The 17,652-nt window shown below is 37.2% G+C and overlaps 1 protein-coding gene across 1 annotated transcript; it reads left to right on the forward strand.

Annotated features, from left to right (window-relative positions):
• The first annotated feature begins 8,926 nt into the window (after positions 1-8,926).
• avpr1ab (arginine vasopressin receptor 1Ab) lies at positions 8,927-12,304 on the forward strand. The gene is made up of 2 exons (XM_077234930.1): positions 8,927-10,043; positions 11,385-12,304. The coding sequence occupies exons 1-2, from the start codon at positions 9,176-9,178 to the stop codon at positions 11,780-11,782; spliced, it is 1,266 nt and encodes a 421-aa protein (XP_077091045.1). The 5' UTR covers positions 8,927-9,175; the 3' UTR covers positions 11,783-12,304.
• The last annotated feature ends 5,348 nt before the right edge of the window (positions 12,305-17,652 follow it).

The raw sequence follows: 17,652 nt of genomic DNA on the forward strand, positions 1-17,652 counted from the left end.
TAAATAAAATAAATTAAATTAAGTTAAAAAGGCAAAATGGTTAACTTGGATGCATGAATTGAAATGAACTTATTTAAAAAAAAATATGTAATTTTTTCCCCAAAATTTCAATTGTTGGCTAGTCAAGAAAGGAGTAACTAGTTTTATCTAACATATACAAAACAAACACGTGGTATTTGTTTTACTGCTTTAAAATAGGTCACTAAAGTGTACCATATTGCAAGAACACATTACACGAAAAAAGAAGTTCTCAGAAAAAAGCCTATACATCTCCATCACAAACCCCCAGCGAGAGACCTTTTTGATTCTGGGAATAGGTGCAGCCCAAACCCTTCAATGTCAAACAAGATAGGTAATTTCAGAAGGAAATAGAGAGGGAGAGTGAAAGGGTTGGGGGAAAGAGAGAGAAAAGAGGAAATTGGCGAAGAGATTGTACTTGTGCATTTTAGAATGAGCAAAATTGTCCTCATTTCATTCCATTACAACTGACACAAACCATTCTGTCATAAAAAGGGTAATAAATACATTGAGTTGTTCAAATGAAAGTCCTCCGGCATGGGGTTCTCTGATCAGATTCATTCATTTATCTCAACAGACAGAATAAACTTAATATGAATCGCACACACACTCCACATGCTTCGGCTCAACGAGATGAAGAGAGGAAAGGAGAGGTTGTGAAATGTGCAGTGAGTGTAAAGGCTTGGGTTTTTATCATGTATTGGCTTTCGCTTTCATTAATGAAAGATGGACAATCAAACACAAAATACTAAAGATTATAGCAGGAAGGTTAAGAACTCCAGTGCATGAACCTACATATACACACCATCAAGTCTTAACTCAAAAATCAAAACAGTCAAGGATGAAATATTAAACAGGTATTAAATAGTTCAATGAATAGTCCCATCTAAGTATTTTAACAAGTCTTCTTAAAAACTCTTGACCTGTCACTTACAAATGACAGCAGCATTAATATTCCTGAAAAGTTCTGTTCTACAGAAGAAAGAAAGTCATAGCGGTTTGAAACGACATGAGGATGAGTAGGCTATGATGACAGAATTTCCATTTTCGGGTGAAATATCGCTTTAAATCCTTTAGGGGAAAAGCAGCTTGTGAGACATGATAAATGAAACTTTACTTTACTTCTGGTGAAGTATTTTGTCATTATGTCTTTCTGTCACTCAGGCAAGCAATGCTGATAAAAAAAACAACAAATTGTGAAAATCCAGAGAACAACTGTGTGCGTTCTGGTTATATGAAAATTGGCATGTCTTTATTGTCATTTTCCTCTTAGACCCCTGGTGAATTACTCTCAAATGTTCAGAATCACAGACAACCCATTATTTACAGGTTCAACAATCTTGTCGGTCTCTCGAAATGTCTAGTAAAAATGTGGATTACTATGAAAGTTTGATTTCGCCATGCACGGGAAAAAAAATAAAAAAGGTAACTACGACTTTTTATCTCACAATTCATAGTTTATAAAGTCAGAATTGTGAGTTATAAACTTGGAATTGCGAGATTTAAAAAAAAGTCAGAAGTGTGAGACATAAACTCGGAGTTCTGATTTTTTTTCACAATTCTGACTTTATTTCCTTTTGCCCGCAAAATTGTGTCATATAATGTATGATTGCAACTTATAAAGTTCAAATTGGGAGATTTTTTATATATATTTTACTTTTTATTCCGTGGTGGAAAAAAGCTCCATACTTCACAGAAAGAAAAAATGGTAGAATGGAATGAAAAATAACCGAAACAGATTAGAAAAGATGATAAAGGGGATCTCTGTTGTGACGCTGAAGTAGACGAAATATGATGATTTGGAGTGAGAATTTGAAAAGATTTTGATGTGAACTGAAAAGAACAGATAACCATGTTACTTGGGTAAATCCTATTAAGGTATATCCCACAAGACCTGTTTTTTGTTAGCATAGAATTAAATGTGGCCATGACCATATTCTTTGTTTCAGAGTCTTGTTTGCATCGTAAAGTGCATCAGAATTCTCTCAGCTAACATTACAGACACGAAACTGCTTATTTGCTCTGCTAATCGCTCAGAGCGAACAGTTCTTCTGTGACTGCATGGTTCATGTACATTTGCTTGCCTACTTCTGGAGAAAAAAAACCCCATTAAGCCTCAAAAACATGAAAACCGTTCTCAAGTTAGCGTTTTGTAATGTTTGTGGATAACAGGAGACATTAATGATGAAAACAACATCATTTTCTCTCTTAAGGCCTAAAGCTTCTATGGTTAGAAAACAGAGTTCAGTTTGAGGTCTCAGACCATCACTTCATCCATCATAAGTTGTTGGTCTCGCAGGGCAGAATGACACAAAGCAGACAGACTTGACAGAGAAAAACTATACATACAGCAGTAGCTCACATAACTCACTGGGAATTAGCAGGTCATGATACAGAAAGTTTTGGAACGGGTTGAGAAGTGACCGGACAGGATGATCATGATGAATCAAGTGAAGAATAACCAGCTTCATCAAAGTTTGTTGTGCATGCATGTACACATGAAAGTACAGGACTTTATTTTTAATATACCGGTTTCCTATTTCATGATCTTTCATGATCTTTCATGATCTTTTAGATTTAGAAAGTGGTGCATATTAAAACATAGTGCAATTAATAATACTAGTTTAAGATGTTCATTTCCATTCAATTAAACCCTACCAGAGACTGTCAAACTCAGAAGGGAGACCATAGAAGTTTGTTTTCTGTGTCACATTCACAGTTTCCCAAGTCATACAATAGCTTTGTTTGTGAAACAGTCCAAAATTCAAATTGATTCTGAAATTGAGTCCAAAATTCAATCTATGTAGCTTAATCTCATTTGTGTCTGTAATCGTTATGCTTTACGGATAGGTTACGAAGCAAATGAGATTTTCTATTTCCATTAATAGCAACTTAAATTTCATCAAGTTTTTGTATAGAGTTCAGAAGAATTGGAATCTAGTGATATAAACTACGGTTCCTTTATGGTGCTTTTATCTCATTTTGGGAGTTTGACAGACCCTTGAAACTGAGGGTGAACATTCTTCAAAATAACTCTTATTGGGTTTCACATAAGAACAGGGTAAAAAACAAGTTTACACAACTTACACTTTCTTGCCTATATTTTACTTGCCTTCTCCTTAATGAGACAGATATTTGCTACGTTCAAACAACCTGAGCTTTAATGAAATTTTAAATCTCTCTTTACATCTGTCTGTTTCAGAGCAATAATGACCTATGAGGAAAATACCAAAGACGTCCTACAAAAGTGTCTCTTTTGTCCCAGAATCACCCTACATGCTCTCTGTTTCACTTTCTCGTTTTCTCACTTTCTTTAAATGAATTATTTTTAGTTTAGTTTATACTTTGAATTGAATGTTTGCTTTTCCTGAAAAAAGGCTTAAATACACACATGCTCACACTTAAACACTTGCATCCCATATACAGGGTATGAGGGGAAAAGCCCATTTTTGATGAATGATTGCTATTCTGTGATCATTAATCCTTGTAGGCTCATGTACCCAAACAAATGCATCACAACTGTCACTGTTAAAATACAAAACTATGGCATTAACCACAAATTTAAACCAACCACAGAAAAAGCGAAATCTCTAGCCTGCAGCTTTATGCATATAAATTGGACATTAAAAACATTATGAAACTGTGAAAGGGGACAGAAATTTAAATTCTTGTTTATTTACCTTCACAAATGCATCTTTCTCTCTCTGACATGGTTTCATTACAATAAACAGCAAAGGGACTTCACAGCTGCTGTTTTGTGGGAAGACACAAGCCAACCCACAGTAACAAGGTTAAAGGATATGTGGGCTGGGAGATACAGACAGAGATGAGGGATGTGTAATCTTTATATCTGTTCTTGCCTGAAGATTGCCCTCATGTTCTCTAATAAGGAGACGCATTTATTTTAATCTGTCGGTTCACACTGTAGTGCTGCCTACATTCTCCCTATCCAACACTTCATCTGCGAATAATTAATCTCTGAACAACTATAAACTTACATCTGAATATCCTACAGTAAACACATTGTTAAAATGACTACTTCAATTTGTGTACAATGCTTTGCCTTAGATATAATGACCCGCGCAGTCCAATCCCACAAGTGACATTACCACTAGCATTACAAAAAAAATAACCTCAGCCTCTGAAAGCATGCACAGACTGCCCACATTCTGCCCACAAAATGGCAAGAACTTGCTGAAATCCCGTACTCCAATCTGATTGGCTGGCTTTACGTAACTTAAAAACTTATTACCGGCTTTGCCAGTTGTAGGTTAGTGGAGTTAAATATTTAAATTGCATTAAATCTATTTAACTAGATATTCATGACATTTACATTTAATCATTTAGCAGAGGCTTTTATCCAAAGCGACAAATCAACAAAAATCAAATCAACAAAAGGCAACAAGATGCAAGTGCTTTCATAAGTCCAAGTTATTCTAGCACAGTACATGTAGCAAGTTTTTGTTTTGTTTTTTAAATAGAGAAAAAATAGAATAGAATGAGAATAGAATAGTAAGGCTGTCCTGGAAGGAGTTATGATTGACAAACCTAGCTGAATGGAGAAGTAGTAATGAAGTGTTGATTTGCTGCATGAGAACACAAGCAGTTCTGTCTTTTCCAGTTTGAGTTGAAGGTGAGGGGCCTTTACCCAGGAATAAATGTCAGGCAGGCAGGCTGAGATTGTGAGCAGCTACCAACGAATCATCTGGCTTGAATGAGAAGTAGAGTTGTGTGCCATCAGCATAGCAGTGATAGGAAAAGCCATGTTTCTGATTTACAGATCCTATAGTGATGACATCTGGATGGAGAAGAGAGGTGGTCCAAGCACTGAGCCCTGAGGCACCCCAGCAACTAGATGTTATTACTTAGACACCCCCAAGACACCCTGAAGAACCCACCTGAGATGTAAGACTTCAACCACTGGAGAGCAGTTCCTGAGATGCCCTTTGTTATGAGGGGCGACATGAGTATCTGGTGGTTAACTGTGTCAAAAGCAGTAGACAGATCCAGCAAGATGAGTACTGATAAATAAATAAAAACATTATTAAGCAAATTTGTATATCCCCCATTGTTTCAATTTATGTGAAACAAATCAGTACTTATTACTTTTGGGAGGACAGTAATTCTGATAACATGCATGTATTATAGTGGCCTCAAAAACAGATGTCTTTATCCGTTTTAACAGCAAACGCGTTCTGTGTGAACACTATATATTTTATCTCTATTGCCTGTATTCCTCTGAACAATCTTTGAATTTTCTATTACAGCACTTCTTATGTTACTTGATGACCTGCTCTGTTGTATTCCTCATTTATAGGTTGCTTTGGATAAAAGCATCACCTATATTGAAGAAATGTAAATGTGCCTTTTTTAAGGGCCCTTAGGACAAAGTGGTGATTGCAGTCAATGGATACATCATGCAGAATTATTGAATTCATCTGTCCATAATGAAGCCTCATCAAGGGGAAAGGCGGCTAAAGAGCATCAGCATCCGAGACAGACAAACAGTTACTCCCACACGACTCCAATACCTGTCCTTTCTGGAAACACCCTAAATCGTCTTCTGAACGTCACAATTTGTACTGCCACCAAGTGCTCAAGGCACTTACCCCAGGACATAAAACTGCAGAAACTGTTTAGGTAATCTGCCTCTGCACAAGTGTTCAAAGTAAAAAACACTCTGCAAAGCAATTTAGCATAGCTTTCGACTGTCCTATTTTTCCACCAAACATCCACGGCAGTGATCAGCAGAATAAGAGGACATGAAGTATTTCAGAATGTTTTCATATCCACTTAGCAATGATAAAAAAAAATTATCCAATGAAATGGCTTGACAAATGTTTTATTTCCTATTGAAACAGTTTGTTTTGGACAGTAAGTATCGCATACGCTTTTTAAAACATAATTTGCTACTTGCTAGTCAGTTGCAGGTTTTATTTGTGGGATGGATATCCACTTTCCAGAGAGCATTTGATTGGACAAAAATCCAATCCAAAACATTTTGTAATATCTAAATAAAACCAAGAAAGATTACTGGAGTACATTTTACAAGAAAATACTATTTCTGTATACGATTACTTCCCTACTATATAGTATGCGAAAAACAGTATGGCAAAAAGTCCCTGAATGACCTACAACTTCCGTGATATTTTGAAGTGCGCATTCAATGGACACTACTATCCCAAGAGGCCACGGAAGAGGATTTATAAATGGAAGTGAGGTGATGCAACTGACGCTGGTAGGTCAAGGGATAATAACAACATGTCAGATGTAGTATGGCTAAATTTCATTCATACTACCCACATTCATACTATATAGAACGGACTTGTTTATGGTCGCGAAGTAAATTCATGTTCAAATGTAGTACCTACTCAGACAATATGTGATTTTGAGCTTTATTTTCCATAAGTGTTTGAGCATAACAAGTGAGATTTAAGCATTGTGTACAAACCTTTGTCCGCATCTCTGGTTCTAAGTGACCACATCTGGCTCATGAAAACCGGTGGTTGCTTCATCATTGCTGAAAACATTTCAGCTGAAATAACATGGCATGATTTTTTTAAATGTGCAATTAGGTATGTATTGTAAGCATTTTACACCAAAATCAGAGTGTATTTTACAGTTTGAATACTTACCCCACCTTGCTCTCTATTTACTCCTTTTCTCTTGCTCACAAACACAAATGCACATTCTCTATTAGACACACACATTGATGCTCAGGCTAGATATAATGCTCAGTTGTGACCCAAAAGGTCAGTGACAAATAAACAAGGTGAATTGAACATTTATTTGACATTGAATTAAAAATCTATATTAAGATAAGTTCAAACTCATTATTTGACTGTACTCCACAATGAACAATATTATAAACGCAACACTTTTGTTTTTGCCCCCATTTTTCATGAGCTGAACTCAAAGATCTAAGACTTTTTATATGTACACAAAAGGCCTATTTCTCTCAAATATTGTTCACAAATCTGCACATTTTAGAGTGGCCTTTAATTGTAGCCAGCCTAAGACACACCTGTGCAATAATCATGCTGTCTAATCAGCATCTTGATATGCCACACACCTGTGAGGTGAATGGATTATCTCTGTTAGGGTTCTGCCACTTCTGTCTAGTTTATAGGCTTGTTTGAGATGAGTAAAATCTGCGCAGTACCGATCACCGGTGATCAGCGCGCAATGCATGCTGGTTAGAAATGTGTCCGAGTGCGGTCCGCCTTGCTCTGATGTCATGCTGACGTGTGTCAAAAAGCTCTCGCGAGCGCAAGGCGCACGTGTCGGATTCTGCAGCTGCGCGCATTTGCTCTCCACCGACTGCGCTGATCAAAAGCTTGATGGGAAATGACTTGCTGACGACACAGCTTAATGTTGATTGGTTTAAACAACCGTGATGTATTGTTCTCTTTTTGATTTGAATTTGATTTTAAAACTCGGATATCATGTTTTATGTGTTTATACATATACATATATGTTATGTGTGAATATTCCCAAACTCTCGGACAGTGCGATCTCTATGACTTATGCAATGACATTTTATTATACTTATGAAGAGTTCAGATGCAAAAGCCTAAGTGCCATCTGAAAATTTCTTCTAGAATGATAATTTTTATGAAGCTCGTATATTTTAGTTCATTAATTTCAATTAAATTTCAATGAAAATGACCTGTTAATTGTCATTTAAGTGAAATTACTGTCATTGATATACATCAAATATCCATCATTGATCTCGCAGGTGTCAGATCCACTGCAAGAAGCGAGAACTGTCCGGCTTGCCTGCGCTTTTTTCACTCCTCCCCTCACTGCAGCCGCCTACTCTCGCCTATATTTAAGGCGAGGCAAGGCGGATCTCAAACAAGCCAATTATCTTGGTTTGGTGACAGAGCTCTGACATTCCCGGTTTGTCATGTGTTTAGTCTGGTGTGTTGTGAGCACATGGCTTGTCTTGTATTTCCTTGAGCCATGTGCTCTCATGTCAATTGTCTAGCCCCTCCCATCTTGATATCTGATTATTGATTAATTAGCCCCACCTGCCTTCCTCGTTACCCTCTTTTGTTTGCTTCCCTATTTAGTCTCCCTGTGTTTGCAGTCCTGTTGTGTTTCCTGTTCCTGTCAGATTTCTGTCTCGTTTTCCCCCACAGGGAGTTTTTGTTTGTAGTTTGGTTTGGTTTAGTTTGTTTACTTACTTAATAAATATACCCATTGTTATGCACTTGAGTCCTTGCACCTTTCATCAACCCATTATGTGACAACTGTATGCAATTTGGAAAACGAAAAGGATCAAAATTAAATACAGGACTGAGCTGTGTAGTGTCTCAATTTTTTCTTGGCCAGTTATTGATAAACACAAGATGCAAGTAATGCCAATAACTATATTGGATCCAAATGTCTCTTGCTTTCTCATACACATGCATGCTTGGTATAAATCTGACTATACAAGTCCCTGTAAGATTGACAGCTGACATTAGTTCAGGTTCTGAGCCACAAGCTAAATGCATTTTTCCCTTGCCATTACCAACAATCGAGGTTCCCACAGAGAAAACACAAGTGTAAAACAAGACTACATTTCCAAAATGGCAAACCACCTATTTATTTATATAATGCTAATTATAATTACTTCAGATCTTACAGCTAAATGAAAACTAACAATAAAAGGCTTTGTAAAGACTTTGACATACATTATTATTATGTCAACGTACATTGAAACGTAACGCGCTCGGTTGGTTCAAATTAGGGCGCGCAGCACGCGTACTTATATCTACTGTACTGGTGCTACGGTTATTTCATGTTGTTTAGGGGCGTGCAGTTGATGATAGAGAGGCGGCTCTTGAGCTTGCCAGCCTCTTCATTAGGGGCTGGATTTAAGGAATGCAGACAATCCTATGACATTTGTGAGTCAGGTCACCAAAACTGAGGCACAGTTATGTTGATTACCAGAATATGATCAGTTTCTCTGAAACTTAAATGCATCGGTCCTTCCCAGAGTAGTGTGCTCACTTGGGGACTCTGTGGGGATCCCGATCGGTTGCCTCTTACGCACAAGCGTCTGTGAGCAATGAAACCCATGAGGTAGCGTGCGCGCGCTTCTCCACATTCCCTGGACAGCGTACGCGCTTTCACGCATGGGAATCACAGTTCGTTTCCAAACCCAACCATGAGCAACACGTCGCACCAAATCGCGGCGAGCAACAACACCGACCCGTACGGCAGGAACGAAGACGTGGCCAAAATGGAGATCACGGTTTTGAGCGTCACCTTCCTCGTGGCGGTCATCGGAAATCTGTGCGTGCTGCTGGCCATGCACAACACCAAGAAGAAGAGCTCGCGCATGCACCTGTTCATCAAGCACCTGAGTCTCGCGGACCTGGTTGTGGCTTTCTTCCAGGTTCTTCCACAGCTCTGCTGGGAGATCACCTTCAGGTTTTACGGACCAGACTTTCTTTGCCGGATTGTTAAGCATCTCCAGGTCCTGGGGATGTTCGCTTCCACTTATATGATGCTGATGATGACCCTGGACCGCTACATCGCCATCTGCCACCCTCTGAAGACCCTCCAGCAGCCCACGCAGCGCGCCTACATCATGATCGGGTCCACTTGGCTCTGCAGCCTGTTGCTCAGCACCCCTCAATACTTCATCTTCTCCCTGAGCGAGATCCAGAACGGCTCGGATGTGTATGACTGCTGGGGACACTTCATCGAGCCGTGGGGCATCCGAGCCTACATCACCTGGATCACCGTGGGCATCTTCCTCATCCCTGTAGTCATCCTCATGATCTGCTACGGGTTCATATGCCACAGTATCTGGAAAAACTTCAAGTGCAAGACCAGGAGAGGCACCCCGCACAGCACTAAGAACGGGATGATTGGAAAGGCGTCTGTCAGTAGCGTCACCATCATCTCAAGAGCCAAACTAAGAACTGTGAAGATGACATTCGTGATTGTTTTGGCATATATTGTGTGCTGGGCTCCGTTCTTCATCGTGCAAATGTGGTCAGTCTGGGATGAAAACTTCTCCTGGGATGGTAAGATGCCATAGGGTTACACAAATGTTAATATATATATTTAAACACAATATTAAGTGTAGCTACAAATTATTCGAAGACTTTCAGGTGGTAGAAGTAGCCTATTTCTTTAAGTAATTTTCTGGATGCGAGCGGTTAAGATTCGTCTTTTTGCGCCCCTAGCGCCATGTTTTAAGGATGTTTAAACAAAACTTGAATTATTTTTATGATAAATGTTTTGTGTAATTCTATAAACAATCTTACAAATAGTGACATACTAAGTTTTTTGTACGTATGCTACCGTGCACAACGCACGGGGATCGAGCAGCTCTGGTTTACGTGACGTCCTCGCGAAAAACCTACACATATTTATTTTGCGCACTCTGTGTAACTCGGACAATGGTGGTAGTCACATTTTTTTTTTAAAACCTATATATGTTTATGTATATGTAGAACAACTACAACAACAAAAAAACAATATGCTTTTAAGACCCACTTATCTTTTTCTTTGATTTCATTTTGAGGGTTTTAAAGCCCATCATTCCTTTCCTTTCATGTGTAATTCGGTTTTCAAAGCCTAATTCTGGCATAAAACGAACCAAGTGTAACTACAGGCATCTCCAGAAATAATTGCATACGTGTTGTTCATTTTCCCTACTAATGGGAATCCTAATGGTATTTCTATAAAAAAAATATCCTAATGAGACCAAACAATAAGAATTAGCTATATAAGATCATAGGCTACTGCATTTTTCTCCAGTGTATTTTTCAGAATTTCAGTTTATCCAGGAAGATCTTATCTGTCCCTCAGAGGGTTCTTTTTTGAATTCCATTACCATTCCTTTGAGATTAAAGGATACAGGGGCTTGTATTACTGGTTTTTCATTATTATCAGTTTTTATTTACTGTACCATTACATAATGCTCCTTATATAAATCTAATATTGTTTTATTGTATGTGCATCTTCCAATATGGATACATACTTGTACACCACGGAAGGAAAAAAAAATATTGATCACCTAATATTTTGTTCATAAGTCTGAGAGGGCATAATGATCTAGCTACCTTTTATTCAAGAGAACTGCATAATCAGATTGCACAAAATTACTGTGCAAGATTTGATTATTATATGAGTCAAAACAGATTTCAGGTCAATGTTAGTGCTTCAACTAGAGAGAAAATAAAAATAAAACACATTAAAAATGCCCAAATTCATTACGAAACAGTAGTTCAACCTGCAATGACAATTCCTAACCCTGTAAATGTATCAACTTTTGCAAGGTCTGAACCTGTAACCTTCCAGTTCAGACCAATCAGACCAAATCTTTAACCACAAGGCTAACCCATCTTATTTCTTCTCAGATTCTGAAAATGCTGCAGTGACCCTCTCTGCCCTACTGGCGAGTCTCAACAGCTGCTGTAACCCGTGGATCTACATGCTCTTCAGCGGTCACCTCCTCTACGACTTCTTAGGCTGTTTCTCCTGCTGGAACAAACCCCAAAACACGTTCCCCGACTCGAACAGCAGCATCAGGAGGAACACCCTCCTGTCCAAGCTGACTGCTGCCCGGACCAAAGATGGGTTCGACTCTTGGAGAGACCCGTGCAACTCCCGAAAGTCCAGTCAGTCTGTAGGATTAGACTATTCCCGCAAATCCAGTCAGTGTTTGCAGCTTGACTGCTCGCGCAAATCAAGTCAGAGTGTGTCTATGGAGCCCGATGGGATGGGGATGAATAAAGACATGGAAATAAATGTATAAATAACCATTTGATCACACATAATGAGGATTTATTTACAAAAGATACAAATTGTGTGGTGCGCGTCAGCTAATTTTCTGCTTGTATATAGGTTCCTTACTTAAAAACATTAAATATTCATGGTGGAAGAGAGAATCATTTCATAATACCATGAATGAGAATCTACTGAGGAATGTTGTGTTCATTCTTATAAATGAATCATTTATTTTACAGCACATTATGTTGTGTTGCACTTTCCTATAGGGCTAAAGTCTTTGACTTATTGGTGAGAACCTCAGCTTCATTTCTTAGGCTGATGTGTGTCTTATTTGTTTACATCGATATCACAAATCTCTTTTTGATTGGGTCGGAGCAAAAGAGTGTATCATAAGTGTGTGTATGTTTTGTGTCAAATAAATCTAATTTGATATTAGTGTAACTTCAGCTGTATCTTGTATTGGTCGTGCCTCTCTTTAACTAAGCAAAGTATGAGGTTGTCTGGTGTTTGTGAACTGTTTATGTAAATATAAAGAATTTTGTTGTGTCAAAAAACATGTATAGAGAATAAATCTAATGTAAATATATAAAAATCTCAATAAAAGCAAATAAAATATGGCAATTACAAACTGTGTATGAGTGTGTGTGTTTGTTCACAAGTTTCAATGCCTGAAGCTATTGTTTGGTTAACACATTAACCATCATAACAGACTGTCTGAAAAAATGATTGATTGACAGGTCGCCTCCAGATTCAGACGTACTTTATTAGTAATAATGACACTATGATCAAAGAAGGATGAAATATAAACTTAATTTAGTTATTCTTACCGTCCAGGAGAGCTGTGGGAATAATTATCCACAGTGGAAACCAGTGTCTGCTATCTTGCTTGCATAATGCAGACCAGAACACTCTCTTATTACACAGTCTCTTTCACCCTTAATTACACCACATAACTGAATAACGTCTAATGTATAAAATTTTATTGCATTACATAACAAAATAATCAAACCTAATGGCATCTGAAACCAAATGTTGCCTATAGTACATTAGTGCCCATCCACTTTTTCAGCTTAGTTGGTTCAGGAAGTATTTTTTCCCCATTCATTTCTCTAGGGTTTTTTAAAAAAGTCTTCGTTTAAGTGTTAAGCCATGAACCAAGTAAATAAAATACGAGGTAAATCGTAAGATTACAAACTTCTGATTTGAAGCAATAAATCTGACTAAAAAACAAAGGTACAAGACTGTGAAATTAACGGCTTTAGTGAAGGAAAGAACCGCAATCCCATGATTCATTGCAAACTGCATAATCAAGTTAAAAGGGATGGAGGAATAACTCTTTTAAAAATGTTGATTATAAATATATATTAAGTTAAGTTATAAGTAACTTATATATGTTTATTGCAAGAATATGCACTTTTGGCAGCTCTTTTGGGGTGTTTTGCTTGTTTTGACTCTGATTTGTGGAATTTTATGTAGCCTACATTATCATGAATAATGTAGTTTTCATGATGAATTCCGCTGTTAAACATGATTATTTAAGAATAAGTTGAAATAATGTGGACTAAGAGCTTCAACAAAAACAAATAGCATCGATTAACAACCTTTCAGCTCACAGTAGGTCTGTCTTTAAAGGTTTATAGATTATCGTTAAAAATCAATTTCCTTATTGAGAAAAGGTTTAAAAAAAGCTTTTTTACTTCTGGAACCCGACTGTTGTGCACTATAGTTTTACTTAGATCTAACTTCACTTTCCTGAGTCATTATAGCATTGATTTTTTTTTTTACCAACTGGTCTCAAGGTGCTTTTTCGTGGATGTATGAAGTCCTTCTAAAGTTCACAGACACACACACGTCCGCGCGCACACACAGACACAGACACAGACAGACAGACAGACAGACAGACACACACTTAAAAGTAAAGGTTCTTTATTGGCATTGATGGTTGCATGAAGAACCTTTAACATCCATAAAAACTTTCCATTGAGGTTTTTAGTGGGAAAAATAAGTTCTTTAGACTTGACTTAGAAAATGATTTTTCACTGGTTCTTGGTTCTTCTTAGGCATTGCTGTAAAAACTCATTTGTGGAACCTTGGCTGCTTTATTTGGAAGCTTTACCAGGACACTAGCAGAGTAACCACAGGTATAGTTGATTTACTATGATTTACACACACATTTACTATGAACTTCTATTATTGTTTCATTAATGTACTGTTTTATAATATAAAAAAATCTCAATGAAATGTTTTACTTAATAAATTGCATGTGATGTTCATCATAATTTAATCAATGTGCTTAAAAACATGTCAAATAATTACATGTAAATGCAAAATGTGCTTATGCTATCTTTATTTAAAATAAATACCACTTGGATTGATATTATCTAATGCAATGACATTTTAAGTGTGTTTTAGGTATTTTGGGGCCACTGATGTGTGAGTGTGAGAAAATCTGGCATAACGCACTAATATGCATGTGAAAGGTATCCTTTACATCTGCTTAAATCTCAGTGTGGTTTACATTTAAACTCCCATCATCTCCCACAGCTTTCACAGATCTGCGTAAAATGAAAACCCAAGTGGCTCCAATCTCCCAATCTGAGTCGTATCAACAGGTATGTTCCTGCTAAGCTGGGATTCGAACTTTGGATCTGAACACCACTGGCAAACAATCAGCGTTTTATTATAAGATTGTAACCCAATTGATAGGTAATGTCAGGCTCATCTTTTAAACTAAATGTTGCTGATGGGTAAAGTGTGCCTTGTCAAGGAGTCAAACAGGAAAGGTTTGTTGCTTTTTAGGCAGCAAATCTAATAACGGCAAGGGCCATGTGGACTTTGAAAGACATTAAAAATATAAAAAGAGCCAGGAGGGTGGTTGTATAATAAACACACACACACACACACACACACACACACACACACACACACACACACACACACACACACACACACACACACACACACACACACACACACACACACACACACACACACACACACACACACACACACACACATTATATACATTATCACATTGTAAAAAAGTACAAGACCTAAAAAGTTTCCTTACTATATATGGTGAATAACTGTGATAAATCTAACAGGGCATTTAATTTAATTTTACAAAAAACACAGTTCATTTTACAGGTTTGGGAAGAGAAAAAGAACATGTTGTCTTTTAATTTACAGGAAAAAAATGTATATTGAAATAAATTGATAATTTGGTGTGACATGAAATTTGACGTTTTATAATTAAATAATTGTTTCTTCTTAGTTATTTGTTGTCAGTTAGCCATGTACATTACGTTTTTTGTTACATCTTATCTTGCTAAATTAATATTTGATAATGTTTTGCATTTGCCTGCATGATACTGTGCACATTCTATTAAACTCAGTTGTGATTCATAATGTTGCTTTCTCATTACCACCTTTGTTTTATGGTGGTTGTCAGTACATTATAAAGGTACAAACCAGATTAGGTTGGTATATTAGTAAAAGAAATATATATATTTACTATAAATATAAGTTCATTCCGTATAAGTTCATTCTGTAAAACCTTTTTTCTTCCACGTTTTAACAGTACATTTCAGTTCACTTATAGTCTCACCAAGTATACGCTTAAAAATGTATAAACAGAATTTCGATGTTCACTCTGTCTGGTCACACTTTTTCCTAATAGATCCAGAAGGTTCTAGAGTAGATCCAAGGCTTATCTTAGACTCTTAAACTACATGACCCACAATCTGACAGTTAAATGTTCATTTTTGGCACGAATGGTCCCATGCATGAAGAGCCTCGGAAAAGTTCGTTGAGGAACCAAAAATCATTATTTTATGGCATTGCAGTGAAAACCCTGAATGTTCCCGTCACCTTTAATTATAGAGTGAAGGAGGCCTTTTCATGTAGATTTTCATTAATGTGTCACCTTCTCTTCAAACACACACACTCACACTAGTTTTCTGACGTTATCAGGTCTGTCAGTGGTGGCAGCGTAATTGGGTTCGCAGCGACTCACTTGTCCTCACATGCTCCTGAAAGACAAAGAAATGCTAGATTAGTTCAGGTGTAACTTTCTCTCTTCACATTGATTCTAGCGGTCTATTCATATACACATTTGATCAAGGACTGGATCTTTGGTTTAAAGGAATATTCAGGTTTAAGCATCTCTGACATGCTGTAAATGAACACAGCAAATGTTTTCCTTCATAAAAATAAACACAAACGTGTTTAGCACTTCATTTTCAATGGTGAACCATGCGTTCTCCCATAGATAAACACAACACAAGTGTTTCAAGGACATCAAAGAACTTTACATCAATTTCTCCACAATCAGTTTGTTGTTCTAGCTGGCTCACACCTAAACAATTATTTTGAAAGGTTGCCAGGAAGGAAAGTACATTGTTTGAGACAGGAAGTTAAGCTTACAGTTAATGGGGGAGGAATCCAAAATAGAACAACGTTCATTATGCAGAGTGACGACTTCCTGCCGAGTTCAATGTCTACTCTACTGTATCCGTAATTCTCATTCGTCCTCGTCATGCCTTCCTCTCCAGCTGTCTGCATCTTCTTCACCTCACATCTCCGTATCTCTCCCACTCAACATCCTTCCCTCATTATTTTTCATGAAATGCAATTTAGCCACAACACAACAATACGCTCTCAAAAATAAAGGTCCCAAAAGTTTTTTTTGCAGCAATGCCATAGAAGGACCATTTTGGGTTCTCTAAAGAACCTTCCAGTGAACAGAAAATAACCATTTGAAGAACATTTTAATTATCTAAAGAACCCTCACTTAAAAAAAAAACAACTTCATTTGTTATCACAACTTTTTTTGTCAAATCAACTTTTATACAAAATAATTTTTTTACTTTCTATTTATTAAACCAAATTGTATTAACTCAAATTTTTAATTTAAACAAACTCAAAATGTTAAGGCAACCGGGTGGGCTAACTAAATTGTAAGTTAAACCAACAATCAATTTTTACAGAAGGATATAAAGAACCTTTTTTTGCAATGGATGTAAAAGGTTCTTCGTGGGAACCGTTGATCACAATACATTTTTTAAAGTGTATTGTGACATTGCAAGAGGTCTTGAGCAACAGACATTTTTAGACCCAATATGGTCATCCAATCGTTCAATTTTTGCTCATGGAAATTATAGAGTTAGCCTACAATGGCGTCAAGTATAAAACTGGAATCTGAATTCAGAGAAGTGAAACAGTGAAGCTTTCCAGTGCTCAGAACCCCACTTGTCCAATCAAATCAGTGGACAAGAACAAACTGAATAAATGACGTTTTAACTATTTAACAATTCCTCTCTTCCGACATCCCTCGCTCCATTCCTTTCTCTCTCCGGTAACCCCTCGCAAGTGACATCACACTTTCTCCTACTTTTAAAATAAGAATAGCCGTCTCCTTGTTTATTTTTCCACAGACTCCCAGCACTCTCTGGAATATTGTGTAACCATCCATTCCTTCTCTGCGGAGTTGCTGGCACTATACGAAAAAGCATGCGATTTCATTATTTCAGTATTAGGCTATTAAAGAACAGTTTACATGCTACATTTGTCATTTAGGCCTACTTTATCTGTTCCTTCATTGTCATTCATATAAACTTCTGAGATATAGCTCCCCTATTTCATTCAAAACAAGAAGAAATTGCTAGTTAAGAACCTGTAGACTGTTACATCTCTCTTCATCTTTCTAAAATCAGAGCAGGAAATGTAAACTGTCATCACTTCGGAGAAGAGCTGTCTAATTACCGCACTAATCCATTGTTCTTTTTCAATTTCATTTTTCATATAGACACAGCATGAAGCAGTTTTTCGATTACGATAGCCAAACCATGTCACTAAAAAATCTGTTCTTGGTTTCGATGTTCTCTTAACTCTGAA

This window comes from Siphateles boraxobius, unplaced genomic scaffold (genome assembly GCF_051911475.1).
Source record: "Siphateles boraxobius isolate OS27281-9 unplaced genomic scaffold, OSU_SipBor_1 19, whole genome shotgun sequence".
Classification (NCBI taxonomy): domain Eukaryota; kingdom Metazoa; phylum Chordata; class Actinopteri; order Cypriniformes; family Leuciscidae; genus Siphateles; species Siphateles boraxobius.